The sequence below is a fragment of the Cetorhinus maximus genome, chromosome 14 (assembly GCF_964194155.1).
Source record: "Cetorhinus maximus chromosome 14, sCetMax3.hap1.1, whole genome shotgun sequence".
Classification (NCBI taxonomy): domain Eukaryota; kingdom Metazoa; phylum Chordata; class Chondrichthyes; order Lamniformes; family Cetorhinidae; genus Cetorhinus; species Cetorhinus maximus.
The window spans coordinates 111077880-111095434 of NC_135892.1; the positions used below are offsets into that span (position 1 = coordinate 111077880).

General features: G+C 42.5%; 1 protein-coding gene across 1 annotated transcript in view; it reads left to right on the plus strand.

Moving 5' to 3' along the window:
- The window catches only part of cd109 (CD109 molecule), a 103621-nt gene that overhangs the window by 57129 nt on the left and 28937 nt on the right, over positions 1 to 17555 (plus strand). The window contains exons 15-18 of the mRNA XM_078557540.1: positions 6190 to 6366; positions 9924 to 10005; positions 14511 to 14739; positions 17029 to 17200. Of these exons, the coding sequence (XP_078413666.1) occupies positions 6190 to 6366; positions 9924 to 10005; positions 14511 to 14739; positions 17029 to 17200 (660 nt within the window). The remainder of the gene's footprint in view (positions 1 to 6189; positions 6367 to 9923; positions 10006 to 14510; positions 14740 to 17028; positions 17201 to 17555) is intronic.

Here is a 17555-nt window from a genome sequence, read left to right on the forward strand (position 1 = left end):
AGCCCATTCAATACATTTAAATCCCTTCAGGTACTTTATCCATTATGAAAACAAACTTTTGTATTCATAACCCCACATCAAAGACAGCTAATCTCTTTATAACCACTTGGATCTTCAGTCAAACTCTGAACTTACAGGATCTCAACTGTGATAATGATAGGTTGTGGAAGCAGTCAACCAGATATGATACAATAATGATAGAACTCAGGTTTACATCAACAAATATCTATTGAAATTGCAAGCAATTTAAGGCTAGCTGTTTGTTGTTTCAAAATTTAAAGGGCAGGGGGTTTAAATGGCAGCTTTACAGCTCCACAGACCTTATCTGCTTTTTACGCACATTCATGTCTACCCTTAAAAATCCCTAAGGGATACCTAGCTCTCCAAGAGTGTACCCTGACCTTTACAAATAGCTCCGGCAGCTTTAGACAGTTTCCTCAAATGTCAAAAGCCCAAGAGTTGTATTTTGAAAATCTGGGTAACGAAAATTGCTTCTGATTGAAGGTAGTTGCACTTTTAAGTGTGGACCATGATGTGAACCGCAGGCACGTGAAATTCCTCCTGCTCCCGTTTTGCCACCCCCACCCCCGGGAAAAGTGGCGGGTGCCGGGTTTGTGGGTGGAATCGGGGCTCCGGCACCACTTTGGTTAAGGCACACGACCCTTCCAACGTGGCGCGCATTCGGGCCAGAGTGTCATGATTGCATAAGATTTTTCTTATCTTTCCATTGATGCACAGATCTCTGTGGTAACAATGCTGTTCCGCTGACATTGTAGCTTTCTACATGAACACTAACGCAAAGCTCTTAGCAACCTCCAAGCCAAGTAATACATATAACTTAGGGAATAGGAGGAGGCCATTTAACTCTCAAGCCTGTTCCAACATTCAGTGAGATCATGGCTGACCTGAGACCTAACTCCATAAGAGCTCATGGTATTAGGATTAAATGTTAGCATGGATAGAGGACTGGTTAACTAACAGGAAGAAGAGAGTCGGGATAAATGGGTCTCTGAGTTGGCAAGCTGTAACTCGTGGAGTGCTTCAGGAATGTGTGCTGGGGCCTAAGCTATTTTACAATCTATATCAATGACTTGGAAGAAGGGACAGAATATATGGTTGTTAAATTTGCTGATGACACAAAGACAGGCAGGGAAGCAAGTTGTGAAGAGGACACAAAGGGACATAGATAGGTTAAGTGCATGAGCAAAAATTTGATAGCTGGAGTATAATGTGGGAAAATGTGAACTTGACCACTTTGGCAGGAAGAATAGAAAGACAGCTTATTATTTAAATGGAGAGAGATTGCAGAACTCTGGGTGCCCTGGTACATGAGTTACAAAAAGCTAGCATGCAAGTACAGCAAGTGATTAGGAAGGTGAATGAAATGTTGGCATTTATTGCAAGGGGAATGGAATATAAAAGTAAGGGAGTGTTGCTACAGTGAGACCACAACTGGAGTATTGTGTACAGTTATGGCCCCCTTACTTACGGAGGGATATAATTGCATTAGAAGCGGTTCAGAAAAGGTTAACTTAACTGAATCTTAGGACAAACGTGTTATGAGCAAGGTTGAGCGGGTTAGGCTTATACTCATTGAAATGTAGAAGAATGAGAAGTGATCTTATTGAAACATATTGGATTCTTCGAGTACTTCACAGGGTGGTTGCTGGGAGGATGCTTACACTCCTCAGGGAATCTAGAACTAGGGGGCACCATTTCAAAATAAGGAATCTCCCATTTTTTTTTCTCCCTGAGGGCAGTTAGGCTTTGGAATTCTCTTCCCCAGAGAGCAGAAGAGGCTGGATCATAGAATGTATTCAGGGCTGAGTTTTGTGGGTCAAGGGCTAAGGGGACAGGCAGGAAAGGGGAGCTGAGGCCACAATCTGATCTTATTGAATGGTGGAGCAGGTTCGATGGGCCGAATGGCCTACTCCTGCTTCTATTTCTTAAGTTATTACGACCTTATACCTGCCTTTACCCCATATCTCTTAATCCCTTTGGTAAACAAAAATTAATCAATCTCAGTTTAAAATGTAACAATTGATCTAGCATCACTTGCCATTCGCAAAGAGAGTTCCAAACATTTCCCCACTTTGTGTGTAGAGGTCTCTCCTAAATTCACTCCTGAAATACCTGGCTCTAATTTTTACACTATGCCCCACTCATCCTAGTCTCACTAACCAGCGGAAATAGTTACTTCCGATCTACCCTACCTGTTCCACTTAATATCTTGAAAATCTCGGTCAAGTCACCCATTGACCTTCAGAATTCCAGGGAATACAATCCTGGTTTATCACCATCTCTCTTTCTTCAGGCAGAACAGTTAAGCCATGGGAGCTGCTAACAAAGCTCTTCCTGTGCAGTAAATATTTATTGAGCATCTATCACTGACCTCAGCAGCGTTTGCCCAAACACTACGGAAGCTCTTTCTCAACAGAATCTTGTGCCTGGGTGATCGCAATGTGGAGGCTTCCAACGGAAAACAAATGACCCTGAACTACATTGTTGCATGGGACTCCATTTCCCTTTAAAGCCTAGGCTCCAACAGCCTTAAAGGCTTACCAAATGAGTTACTGACTCCCTTGGGGGCCACCACATAATTGAAATACAAATGGGCCAGGGTTCGAGCCAGGAAAATGGGATTAGCTTAGGTAACTCTAGCTGGAGAGTTCTCGTCAGCTTAGGCCCTTCCATACAGTACTTTCCACATTTTTCATCCAAGGACACTTGATTAATATCTACAGTTGAAAACTCTTTATTGCATTTTTCAGTGTCAGCCCTGGCTGAGTGGGCAGCGCTCTCGCCTCTGAGCCACAAGGTCATGGTTTCAGGAGCTGCTCCAAAAACTTGAGGGCGAAACCTCCCTTGATGCTCCCAGAGGGAGTGCTGCACTCTCGGTGTTGCTGCCTTAAACCAAGAATCCTGTCTGCTCGATAAAATATCCAGCAGCGCTATTTTGAAGGAGACCAGAGGAACCGTCCCCGTTCTCCTGGCCAGTATTTATCCCTCGCCCGATATAACTGAAATAGCTGATCTGATCATTTGTCTCATTGCTCTTTGTGGGATCTTGCTGTGTAATTGCAGCTCTATTTTAAATGACTGGGAAATTTTAGGGGCATGAAAGCAGAATTAGCCAAAGTGGGCTGGCAAACTAGGTTAAGAGGTCGGTCAGTAGAGATGCAGTGACAGACCTTTAAAGGGATATTTCAGGATACACAGAGTAGATACATTCCAATGAGAAAGAAAACTTCCAAGGAGAGGACCCGCCATCCGTGGTTAACTAAAAAAAGTTAACGACAGTATCAAACTAAAGAAAAAGCATATACTTGCGCAAAGATGGGTGGCAGGTCCGAGGATTGGACAGAATATAAAGATTAGCAAAGAATGACAAAAAGATTAATATGGAGGGAAAAGTTAGAGTGCGAGTGAAAACTAGCTGGAAATATAAAGATGAATAGTAAGAGTTCCTATAGATATTTAAATAAGAAAAGTGTTAAAGTGAGTGATGGTTCTATAGAAAGTGAGTTTGCATAATTAATAATGGAAAGTAAGATGGCAGATGAATTGTACAGGTGTTATGCATTGATCTTCACAATAGAGGATACAAGGAACCATAGAACATCCCAGAAATAGCTGTAAATCAGGAAATGGAAGGGAGGGAGGAACTCAGGAAAATTATAACCATCAGGGAAGTGGTATGGAGAAAATTGTTGGAGCTGCGGACTGACAAATCCTCAGGTTCTAATAAACTTCATCCTGGGATCTCGGAAGAAGTGACTGGTGAGATAGTCCATACCTTGGTTTTAATTTTCCAAACTCCCTCGATTCAGGGAAGGTCCCATTAGATTGGAAAATAGCAAATGTAACTCCTTTATTCCAAAAGGGAGAGAGCCAGAAAGCAGGAAACTACAGGCCAATTAGCTTAACATCTGTCATAGGGAAACTGTTAGAAGCTATTATTAAAGATGTTATGGCAGGGCACTAAGAAACAGTAAAGGCAACCAGGCAGAGTCAACATGGTTTTGTGAAACGGAAATCATCTTTAACCAATTTTCTGGGGTTCTTTAAAGGATTCACACGTGCTGTGAATAAAGGGGAACTGGTGGATGTACTGAGATTTCCAGAAGATATTTGATAAGGTGCCACATCAAAGGTTATTGTGGAAAGTAAAAGTTCAATGTGTAGATGGTAACATGTTGGCATGGATAGAAGATTGTCTAGCTAACAGGAAACAGAGGGTAGCCATAAATGGATTTTTTTCTGGTTGGTAGGGTGTAACAAGTGGTGTGCCGCAGGGAACAGCGCTGGGGGCTCAACTTTTTAACCATTTATATAAATGACTTGGTGGTATGGTTGCTAAATTTGATGATGACCCAAAGATAAGTATGAAGGTAAGTTGAGAAGAGGACTTAAGGATGCTCCAAAATGGCATAGATAGGTTAAGTGTGTGGGCAAAGTCCTGGCAATTGGAGTGTAATGTGGGCAAGTGTGAAATTGTTCATTTTGGCAGGAAGAATAAGAAGGAAGCATATTATCTAAATCATGAGAGATTGCAGAGCTCTGAGATTCAGAGGGATCTGGGTGTCCTACTGCATGAATCAGAAAAGGCTGGTAAGCAGGTACAGCAAGTAATTGGGAAAGCTAATAGAATATTATCATTTATTGCGAGGGGAATTAAATACAAAAGTAGGGAGGTTATGCTTCAGTTGTACAGGACACTGGTGAGACCACATTTGGAGTACTGTGTACAGTATTGGTCTCCTTATTTAAGGAAGGATATAAATGCATTAGAAGCAGTTCAGAGAAGATTTACTAGATGAATACCAGAATTGGATAGGTTGTCTTATGAGGAAAGGTTGGGCAGGTTGAGTTTGTAACCATTGGAATTTAGGAGAGTAAGAGGAGACTTGATTGAAACATTTCAGATCCTGAGCGGTCTTGACAGAGTGGACGTGGAGAGGATGTTTCCTCTTGTGAGAGATTCTTGAACTAGGGATAACGATTTAAAAAATAAGGGGTCGTTCATTTAAGACAGTGATGAGGAGAAATTTTTTCTCAGAGGGTCATGAGTTTTTGGAACTCTCTTCCTCAAAAGGCAGTGGATGCAGAGTCTTTGAATGTTTTTAAGGCATAGCTAGATGGATTCTTGATTAACAAGGGGGTGAAAATTTATCGAGGGTAGGCGGGAGGTTACAATCGGATAAACCATAATCTTATTGAATGGAGGAGCAGACTTGAGGGGCTGAGTGGCCTACTCCTGCTCCATCTTCATATGTTTGGATGTTTGTATATGGTGGACGCAGGTCCGTTCAAAGTATTCGAAAAGGAATTGGATTGCTATGTGAAAAGAGAGAACCTGCAAGGTTAGGAGATAAGGCAGAAGAGTAGGACTAGTCGAAAGCTCTTTCAGAGGGCCAATGCAGGCTCGATGGGCTGAATGGCCTCCTTCAGTCCTGTAAAGATTTTGTGATTCTGTGATTCTTCCACCCTCCAGTCCCCACCCTGCCAAACCCTCCCATTTTTTTTTGGCTGGAACACGTCAAGGTGAAGTTCTCCTTACACCTGGGCCCTATTATACTTGAGTCACCTGATGCCTGGACCACCATATACCTGAGTCACCTGGTGCATTGGGTCCTACACGCTTGGGTCCCCTGGTACCTGCATCCCCTGGTACCTCTGTCCCCTGATTTCACACCCGTGACCTCTATTGAGCAACGCTTGCCCTCAGAGTTGACCACCTGAAGAATGGCCACTTGAGCCAGTCACCCAGGGAAAGAAACCTGCCATTAGAGTAAATAAATCATTAAGCAGCGTGCTGGGACTTCAGAGCGTGGGCGATCAGCCTCTACCCCTCACTCCCCCAGGGGAATCATCTGCACTCTGCTCAGTGCCCTGCCTATTCAGGGAATAACCAGATGGAAATTGATCGCTAGTGGCTGGGTAACAAGGAATCTCCTGTCCATTCTATCCACTGCCTAACTTGTTATCCACATCGTGTCTGTGCACTGTAGCTTCTTCTTCATGGCTTAATTTGATACTTCAAGAGCATTTTATAAAATGTATATTTTATGTCTAGACTTGTACTTTATTTATAGCAGGATTTGCGTTTTCTGGGAACTGGGCCAACATGTGGCAATTGCAGTTCAAATAGCAACTAAATGGATTATAACAATCAATTGTTTCTTTCAGGTGATATCCTTGGACCTTCCATTAATGGTTTAGAGGACCTGCTCCAGATGCCTTATGGATGTGGCGAACAAAACATGATCAGATTTGCTCCGAATGTCTACATTTTACAATACTTCACAGCCATAAATCAAGTGAATGAAGAGATTAAGGAGAAAGCTTTGTCGTACATGATCCAAGGTGGGTTTTGCATTGTGATGATCATGACGGTGGTTCTCACTAGCCTTTTTGCTTTGAGAGCCACTTTCAGGAACATGCCAACAGTCTGCCTCAGCCTCGTACTCTGGAGCCTTTTACTCCTCAAACCCGACTCCCAGTGAAGCCCTTAAATCCAATTTCCCTCTCGCACTTGCGTGCTCCAAGGCTTTGGGGTTATGGCTCCAGATCTACCAGGCCTCCAACAGGAAGACCACACAGCTTTTTTGCAGTAGTTCATTGCTTCAGACCCAGCCCAAGCCCAACAGTGTCAGTGTTGGTTCAGTGGACAGTACTCTTACCTCTGAGTCAAAGGGTTGTGGATTCAAGTCCCCTCCTAGAGATTTGAGCGGACTCTAGGTTGACTCTCTATTGGAGTGCTGTACTGTCTGAGGTATCCCCTTTCAGGTGAGGCATTAAACTGAGGCCTCATCAGGTGGATGTAAAAGATCTATTTCAAAGAAGAGCAGGGGAGTTCTCTCCAGTGCCCTTGGCAGTCTGCTTTTGATTCAAGAATAAATATAAATAAATAATAAGAATAAACAAATGTCAGTTTATTATCTCATTGCTGTTTCTATGAGCTTGCTGTGTGCAAATTAATCACCGTGTTTTTACAACTGTGACTGTGCTTCAAGTGTGGCTGTAAAATGCCCTGAGGTTGCAAAAGGTGTTATATAAATGCAAGCTTTTCAGTCCTTTAACCCTTCCTGCGTTATCTTTCTCAGCTTACACCTTCATTGCTAGATTCCCTCATGCACCTTGAAACATCTCCTCAAAGCCTGACCTGTTCAGCCACAACACAGTCCTTGTGCCTGATTCAGTGAATGTTGGCTGCAGTCCTGGTGGCTGTTCTGGGGGAGGGGGTTGAAAAATGATAACAAAACTAACTCAGTAAATGCCTCTGTGTGATAGGCATTACATAGGAAGATGAGTGACAAAAATGGAACACTTACTGAGAGAGAGGGAGAGAAATGGGGAGACGGTGGTGTCGTGGTCATATCGCTAGACTAGTGATCCAGAAGCCCAGGCTATGGCTCTGGAAACATGGGGCAGAATCTTCAGCTTGGCAAGCGGGGGTGGGGCCCGCTCGCTGAGGTGTAATATGATGCGGGGTGACATCAGGCGTGTGCGTCCTGACGTCACCGCACGTCATTTAGGTTTTCAGTTCTGCGGGCGCGCACCCAGTTTGGCTAGTAAGGCCATGTAACTATCAACTAAAACAATAAACTGAGCTGCCCGTCCAACCTTAAGGTCGTCGGGGCAGGCGAAGAGCCCAGGCGGCCTTCGCACTTTTCATGGGACCTCATCCGCGGGCGGGATGAGGTTTCATGAAGGTTTTTAAAGGTTTGAAAAATTTTTAAATAAAATTCATAGACCTGTCCCAACTCACGTGAGAGTTTCACATCAGGGGAGCATGTCCTAAAAAAATTATTTTTCCTTTATTAAGATGTTTTAAACTTAAACTAATCTCCCTGAGGCAGCTCTGTGCCTCAGGGACATTTCTGTGCTCTTTCACACGCATGCGCGAAAGAGCGCACTCCCCAACTCAGGTAACCACCACCCCCGCCCGCACGGGGAGAGCTCAGCGCTTCCGGGCGAGCGTCACGCTGGGCAGGCCTTAATGGGCCCCGCCCACGTAAAATGGCAGCGCCCAGCCGATCGCAGGCGTCGATCGACTGCACGCACGCCCGCGCCCGCTCCCACACAACCCTCCCGACGGGTAGAAAATTCTCCCCATGGGTTCAAATCCCACTTTGGCAGCTGCTGGAATTTAAATTCAATTAATTATTAAACCTGGGACTGAAAGCTCGCCTCTGTGATGGTGACCATGAAACTGTCATCAATTATTGTAAAAACCCATTTGGTTCACTATTTACCTGGCCTAACTACATGCGACTCCAGACACATAGCAAGATAATTGACTCCTAACTGCCCGCTGAAATGGCCTAAAGGCCACTCAGCTCAAAGGCAATTAGGAATGGGTAACAAATGTGGGCCTTGCCAACAATGCCCACATCTTATGACAGAATAAAAAAAAATAGAGAAAGACTGAGCCTGAAATAGGCAAATAGCAAGCTACAACTACTTGTTTATGTAACACCTTTAACAGAGTAAAACTACCCAAAGAGCTTCACAGAAGTGTTATCAAACAAAACGTGATGCAGATTCACACCAGGAGATACTATGACAAGTGAGGATCAGAGAGGTAGACTTTAAGGAGCATCTTAAAGAGAGAGGTTTAGGGATGGGTGAAGGACATTGAGGATGTTCAACTGGTTAGCAATGGAGGAACACAGAGATCTCGGGGTGCTTATAAGATGGGAGGAAGTAAGAGATATGGGAAGGGTTAGGCTGTGAAGGAATTTGAAGATAAGAATGAAAATTGAAATTTGTGGCCTTGATGGACAGGGAGTCAATGTCAAAGAGCACATGGCTGATGGGTGAATGGGAGTTGTTGCTGAGAGTTCCCAGCACTTGCTGCTGCTCCTGGAGTTTGCTGCTTGTACTGTGTTTCTAGTGAGATGAGAAAGACAACTATGTGAAGAAGTAGTTGAAATTTCATTAGAAATGTGACTATAGAAAATCTTCCCATTCTGTTTGCCAAGGTCGCTAACAGCTAGTGAGCTGAGGGAATCTTCTATTCCCCCTAGTGTGAATGAGTGATCATGATATGGAGATAGAGAATGGAGGAAAGAAAAACGGAAGGATGGTGACAGAAAGAATTAAGTGTTGGAGAAGCAGAGACACAGTCAGAGGCAGAGATGAACGATGTTTAGTTTTAGCTTTCACCTCGAGCGATCCTCTGGAGATGAATTCATATGCACATAATAAAGTATGTGTGATAAAAAAATCATTCAACCTTTGGAAGTTTCTTTTGTGTCTGTTTAATTATTATACCTGCTCTGTCGATTTCTTTATATTGCTTTCTTACCTGCAATAGCCATAAGAACACAAGAAATAGGAGCAGGAGTAGATCACATGGTTCATTGTGCCTGCTCCACCATTTGATACGATCATGGCTGATCAACTCCATTTTCCTGCACACTGCCCATTTCTCTTGATTCCCTGAGAGACCAAAAGCCCATCTATCCCAGCCTTAAATGTATTCAACAATGGAGCATCCACAACCCCCTGGGGTAGAGAATTCCAAAGATGCACAACCCTTTGAGTGAAGTAATTTCTCCTCATCTTAGTACTAAATGATAGACCCCTTATCCTGAGACTGTGCTCCCATGTTTTAGATTCCCCAACTGATGGAAACAATCTCTCATTGTCTACCCTATGAAGCCCCTTCAGAACCTTGTATGATTCAATGAGATCACCTCTCATTCTTCTAAACTCAAGAGAATATAAATCCAATTTACTCAGTCTGTCATCATTGGACAGCCCCCTCATTCCAGGGACCAATTTAGTGAACCTTTGCTATACCACCTCCAATTCAAGTATATCATTCATATCTGACTCCCTGCCGAATCAACAATTGGATCCAATTTCTTTCTCAATGTTAAATCCAGTTCTCAAGCAACAATCTTGTTTTTCAGGTTACCAAAGGGAGTTGACATACCAAAGATCTGATGGTTCCTTCAGCGCGTTTGGAAATTCTGATTATTCTGGAAGTACTTGGTAAGAAGGTTTTTGGTGGAAAATAACTGAAGGCCCCTCCCATTTGTAACCCTGGCTACAAAGATCTCATTCTCTTGACTGTGGAGCCAACCCAACAAGCTGTTGCAAGATTTATAACTATTTTTCTTCAGTTTAATTACTGAAGAACATCGAGGGGATTACTATCAGTAGGGAATACACTAGGAAGGAATGACCAATTCACATAAATAAATATGAAGCACTTTACTTTATTTTAAATAGGAAATTTAATAGAAAGAGAAACTAGCTGCCAACTATCAATTAAAGCCCACACTTTGGATTATTGGATAGCTGAACTTTCTCTGACGTCTAACTTCCAAGTTCTCTATTTTTGTTACAACATTTTTGTCTTTTGCTCCTTCTCTCTTGCTTTCTTTCCCTGCCTCTTGTTCTCTCACTTTCTCCTGTTTCCTTCTCTTTCTCTCTGGTACTCTTGTTCTCTCACAATCTCTCTTTTGCTCTTTCATTCTCTCTCACTTTCTCTGCCTTGCTCTCGTTCTTGCTCTCTTGCCTCGCTCTTGCTGTCTCATTCTCTCTCACATGTTGATATTACTATGGTTAATACTTTTCTAAAATATCCAGTTTTGCTCTTCCTAAGCCTCAGATATTCTACCCTCCATCCGCTCAGTAGGCACTCTGCTAGAAAAGACAAACCGACTCATAATTCACGAGTAAATACAATAGCTTCTTTTGCTTCTCCTGCGGTCCTTACATAACCTCCCTCTTCCTCGAGTCTTGATAAGGCTGCTCTTTGAATTAATCAGTTGCACCTTTCAAAGAGTAGTAAACATGCAAAATGCACAATTGGAGGCTTTTGAACATGGAATACCTAATACAGTAAATGTATAACCACTTTGTTCCATTGCTCAATGATTTGAAAAAAAAAGGTTAAAGTATTTGTGCAATGGCCCAGTCACAGATAAACATTGCTCATTTTTGACTAAACTGAGCCTTTTGTGGTCAGTAATCTTGCAGGGAAGTAAGCAACATTGGAAAGCTTCCAACATTTCATATCCACTTTAAAACCGCATAACAACATCGAAATTATGTAGAGCTAACAACCTTTCACAGTCTACTGAGATCTGTTTATTGATATTATTCAGCTCTTAAGTGACTCATGTTTCAGAAACTGATCTGAGAAAGCAGGGCGTTGCCTAATGTCAAATATTTTTTTTTGCTGAGTCTCATAAAGTTTCTGACGGCATGTGAGTGCTTGGTTATTCCTAACAACTTATTAATTCATTCAAGACATGGAGTGTTTTATAAGAGCATAGTTAATTTTAGGCAGAGAGAGAAAGAAAGTCATAAATGAAGGAAGAGGGAAAACAACATAAATGAAGGAGGAGCAAAAGGAGAGACGGAGAAAAAGCCAGAAGAGAAGAGTGAGAGAGAGAGAGGAGAAAAAATGAAATGAGGGAAAACAAAGTTAGAAAGTGAAGATGAGGAGACAATAGGTCAGACTTGAAGGAGCAGGAGGGAGCAATAGGAACAAAGAGAGAGTGAAGAATGAGAAACGGAAGGACAGGCAAAAGCGTAGAAGACAAGGAAGAAAGCCAGAAAGAGGAGAGAGACAGGAATGAAGAGTGAGGCACATATGATGAGAGATAAAGAGGGAGCTGTAAAGGAGAAAGAGAGAGAGACAGGAAGGAAGGAAGAGATGGAGAGAGGGAGGGAGGAAGGGAGGGGGGTGGAGGAAAGGGAAAGGGAAGAAGGAAAGGAGGATGGGAGGAAGGAAGGGAAAAAGAGAGAAAGTGCAGGAGCAGGCCATTTGGTACCTTGAGTCTGCTCTGTCATTCAATAAAATGATGGCTGACCTGATTGTGGACTTTGTCCCACTTTCCTGATTGCAACTCCCCTCATAACCCTTGACTCCCTTATAGATAAAAATTCTGTCGAAATCAGCCTTGAATATATTCAATAACCTAGCCTCCACTGCTCTCTGGGGAAGAGAATTCCAAAGATTAATGACCCTCTGAGAGAAGAAATTCCTCCTCATCTCCATTTTAAATGGGAGACCCCTTACTTTTAAACTGTGCCCCCTATTTCTATACTCTCCCACAAGAGGAAACACCCTTCCTGCATCTACCCTGTCAAGCCCCCTCGGAATCTTATATGTTTCAATAAGTTCAGCTCTTATTCTTCTAAACTCCGATGAGTTTAGGCCTAACCTGCTCAACCTTTCCTCACAAGACAATGCCTTCATCTCAGGAATCAGCCTAGTGAACCTTCTCTGAACTGCCTCCAATGCAAGTATATTCCTCCTTAAGTCAGGAGATCAAAACTGCACACAATGTTCTCTATGTGTGATCCCACCAATGCCCTGTACTGTTGTAGCAAGACTTCCCTACTTTTATACTCCATCCATCCTTGCAATAAAGGCCAACCACCCAAATTTGATTCCTTATTACTTGCTATATCTGCATGCTAACCTTTTGTGATTCATGTACGAGGGCACCCAGATCCACAGCATTCTGCAGTCTTTCTCCATTTAAATAATATTCCGTTTTTCTATTCTTCCTGCCAAAGTGGACAATCCTATATTTTCCAACATTATACCCCAGCTGCCAAACTTTTGCCCACTCACTTAACCTATCAATATCTCTTTGGAGACTCTTTGTATCCTCCTCACAACTTGCTTTCCAACCTATATAAGTATTATCAGAAAATTTGGCTACAACAGTTGGTCCCTTCAACCAAGTCATTAATATAGATTGAAAATAGTTGAGGTCCCAGCACTAATCCCTGCAACATGTTACTAATTACAGTTTGCCAACCTGAAAATGACCCATTTATCCTGACTCTCTGTTTCCTGTTAGCCAATCATCTATCCATGCTAATATGTCACCCTCAACACCATGGACTCTTATCTTCTGTAATAACCTTTTATGTGGCACTTTATTTAATGTCTTTTGGAAATCCAAATACGCTACATCTACTAGTTTGCCTTTATCCACCCTCTTTGCTACAGCCGCAAAGAACTCTAATAAATTTGTTAAACACAATTTCCCTTTCACAAAACCATGTTGACTTTGCCTGATTGTATTATGATTTTCTAAATGTCCTTCTCCTACTTCCTTAATAATGGATTCTAGCATTTCCCCAATGTCAGATATTAGGCTAACTGGCCTATAGTTTCCTACTTTCTGTCTCCCTCCTTTCTTGAATGTTTGCGGTTTTCCAATCCACTGGGTTCTTTCAAGAATCTAGGACATTTTGGAGTATTACAACCAATACATCCACTTTCCTTGCTGCCACTTCTTTTAAGGCCCTAAGATGCAGGCCTTCAGGCCCAAGGTGTTGTCAACCTTTAGTCCCATTAGTTTTCCTAATACGTGTTCTCCAGTGATAGTGATTGTTTTAAGTTCCACCTTCCCTTTTGCCTATTGATTTTCTACTATTCTTGGGGTGCTTTTTGTGTCTTATACGTGAAAACAAGTACAACGTTCTTGTTCAAAGTCTCTGCCATTTGCTTGTTTCCCATTGTAATTCCCAATTCTCACCCTCTAAGGGACCAATGCTAACTTTAGCTACTCTCTTCCTTTATATATACTTGTAGAAGCTTTTGCAGTCTGTTTTTATATTTCTTGCTATTTTCACTCATAATCCAATTTTTCCCTCTTTTCTTTTTAGTCATCTTTTGCTCGTTTCTAAAAAATTCCCAATGTTCTGGTCTGCCACTATTCTTCATAGCATTGTACGACTTTTCTTTCAATTTGATACCATCCTTAACTTCCTTAGTTAATCACAGATAGTGCATCCTTTGCATAGGGTCTTTCTTTCTCAATGCAATATATCTTTGTTGAGAGTTATTAATTAGATCCTTAAATGTCTGCCGCTGCTTCCCTACCATCTTACCTTTTAACCTATTTTCCTGGTCCACTTTAGCCAAATTTGTCTTCATACCCTTGCAATTTCCTTTATGAAGTGAAGGAGGAGAGACAAAGATAATTGAAGGAATGGGGAGAGAGCGAGAACAAAAATGAAGGAGGAGGAATGGAGGCCAATTAGGGATGGACAATAAAACTAGTTCCCACCGTCTTTTCAGGCAGCACATCCCAGATCATAACAACTCGCTGTGTAAAGAGAATCAAAAAACTTCCCCCGTCTGTCCTCTGGCTCTTTTGCCTTTAATCTTTGTCCTCTGGGTTCTGACCTTTCAGCTATAAGAAACATTTCTGTGTTTCCCTTATTAGTGACTATCTTATATTTGTGGCCCCTAATTTTAGACTCCCCACTAGCAGATTTACCTTTACTTGTTGGACCCCTCCATAACGTTAAAGATCTCTATCATGTCACCTCTCAACCCTCTCTACCCTAGAGAAAAGAGACCCTGTCTCCTTATTGATAGTTATAATTTCTCAGTTCTGGAATTACCCTTGTAAATCTATTCTGCATTTTCTCCACTACTTCTATATCCCTTTTATGATATGTGGACCAGGACCGTGGTCTTAAATGTCATTTGAAATTTTTTTTTTTCCCTGAAAAAGGTTGTCTGCCTTTGTGCTGAGGTGTTTCTTGCAGGCTCAGAGCTTTATCTACATTGACACATCAGTGTTGGATGAAACTATTTACTGGATAATGAGACATCAGGATGAAATCGGCGAATTCTCGGAGCCTGGGCGAGTTATCCACTCGGAGCTTCAGGGAGGGCAGAGTGGACCTATATCCCTCACCGCTTACATACTGACAGCTCTTTTGGAGGATCAGAGCTACCTGGTATGTTTGGTGGTCTTTGTAATGTTTCCTAAATAAGTTATTATTCCATGAATAGGGAAACATGTTGCTGAAGCTTTTGCCTGTATATTGTGGAATACCTAATGACTTTCTGATTATTGCATGCAACAAGAATGTCTGGTTCGAGGCCTCAGGGTCAACTCAGCAATACTATTTGCAAGCCTGACAGGGACTGGGGACAGAGTAAAAAACCATATTCAACCAATATGCACTTGCAAAACCCAAAACAAAACACCTGCTGTTAGGTGTAATTAAGTGATCGGGCAGTGCTTGCTGAACAATCCTGACTGCGCTAATAGCTACACTAACAACCATTTGAAATAATCAGTTGAGCTCATAATGTGGCTCATTTATGCGTGCTAAAAGCAAAACATATTCCAATACAGGGATTTGTTCTCTGCAAACAAAAATAATGTGTTCAAGCCTTGTGCCCTTTTTTTTGAATTACCCGGGAGCCTGGAAAGCCAATAGTTCCCCAATGCTTTCTCCATGGCAATGCCTTGGCCAATCAGAGTCGACTTGCCAACAATCAGTACCCTTTTCTCCTGTGGTATAAATTGTTGTATTCATTTGAAATTTGGCATTTTTGCATTTGTCCTGATAAGTGCAAGATGAAAGACTTCGGCAACATGTTGCTCTTTTCAATAATATTCAACTTCTGTACTACCACGTGACTGTTTGTATTCCATGCTCAGTGTTAGGTACAATGCTTTGGAACCACTCCATCTCTCCCCCCATCTTGTGTCGCTGTCAAAACTTCCCCTCTTATCCGTTTCTTCTATTACCAATCCCTCAGTTCTGGCCCCACCAGGAAATTTCAATTTTGATGGATCAATACAAGAACAGAAAATGCTCAGCAGGTCTAACAGCATCTGTGGAGAGAAAGACAGAGTTAACGTTTTGAGTCTGTATGACTTTTCTTCAGAGCTAGGATCAATAGTGGATCAATATTTATTTTAAAAAACTGGTTGACGTAAACAAAGAAACTTGTACTGGCTAGGCCAGCAATTATTACCTGCTCCTAATTGCCCTTGAGATGGTGAGCTACCTTCTTAAATCGTTGCAGCCCATGTGGTGAAGGCATTCCCACTATAGAAAGTAGGGAGACCCAGAATTTTGAGCCATTGATGATGAGAGGACAGTTCATAAATGTACAAGCCAGGATAATGCGTGAGGAATTTGGAGGTTCTATGTTATGACTGCTTTGACTCTGCTCAATCATAGGGGGTTACAGGACTGTGAGGTGCTGTTGAGATAAGTGGCCTGGATGAGATGACGCAGTGCATCCAGTAGAAGGTTTCCAGTGAAGCCATGGTGTGGCAGTGGTTGAGGGAATTGACTTTGAGTGCAATTTGGCTTCCCCCTCATGGTACATTGTTGTTGATGGAATAGCCTCTTTGACCTCACTTGTGAAGCCTGGTTGTTTGATGGAAATGCCAAAAGTATTGTTGGTGCTCAGCACCAGTAAGAGGAGGAAGCAAGATAACAGGTGGAGACAGAAGGTTTATTGAAAATATTTCCCATTGCTAATCTATTATCTGAGCCTACTCTGTCATCCAGCACAATAACAGTTTGACCTTTATGAGCCTGAAGATGTAATTTTTTATATTCATTCATTTGGTGTGGGTGTCGCTTGAGAAGATGGTGGTGAGCTGCCTTCTTGACCCATGGTGATATATTTCCAGGTCAGGATGGTGAGTGGCTTGAAGGGGAACTTGGAGGTGGTGGTGTTCCCATGTGTCGGATGCCCTTGTCCTTCTAGATGATAGTGGTTGTGGGATTGGAAGGCACTGTGTATGGACCCTTGGTGAGTTCCTGCAGTGCATCTTGTAGATGGTGCACACTGCTGCCACTGTGTGTCGGTGGTGGAGTGAATGTATGTTTGTGGATGGGGTGCCAACTAAGTGGGTTGCTTTGTCCTGGATGGTGTCAAGCTTCTGGAGTGTTGTTGGAGCTGCACTCATCCAGGAAAATGTGGAGTATTCTGTCACACTCCTGACTTGTGCATTGTAGATGGTGGACAGGCTTTGGGGAGTCAGGAGGTGAGTTACTCGTCACAGGATTCCGAGCCTCTGAGCTGCTCTTGTAGACACAGTTTTTAATGGCTAATCCAGTTCAGTTTCTGGTAAATGGTAATCCCCAGGATGTTGATATGCTATCATTCCTTAAAGCACTTTACACTCCATCGATAATGTAGCACCATTTCTCTATTTCTTCTTTTCCACTTTGTTAGCCTGGCTTGACAATGCTTTTGAATACTGTTTCTTGCAGAGCAAGGTTTCAAGTCAGGTGTCAGACTCTGTAACATATCTCGAAGACAAGCTACAAAATGGAATCAGCAGCAACTACACCCTCTCCCTTGTGACGTATGCTTTAACCTTGGCCAACAGCAGCTTTGCAACACAAGCCCTCGATGAGTTAAATCGAAGAGCCGATGAGAAGGGTAAAGTAGAAAGTCAGCCATTTTGAAATAACATCTGTATATTTTATCAGTGGGTTGGAGTTGTCTTTGGTCAGACTGGACTTTGGGAATAAAACACTGAGCGTATGTTTTGACTGGGGTTGGCAGCTGATTTCCCTGAATGTTTAAGTTGTAGTCTTGGCTTGTATTCCCTTGATGGAGACAATGGACTGCGCCCAGGGTGCATGCCACTTTTGTATTGAACACGATCTGTTGTGGCTGTAGGGGCCGATGTGTGAGTGGAAATCCCTTCCACAGCTGGCACAGATGAATAGTGTTGGCCTGAGGTCACCTGATGTTTTTTTTTTCCTTCCAGTGGGTTCTCTTTTCCACCATC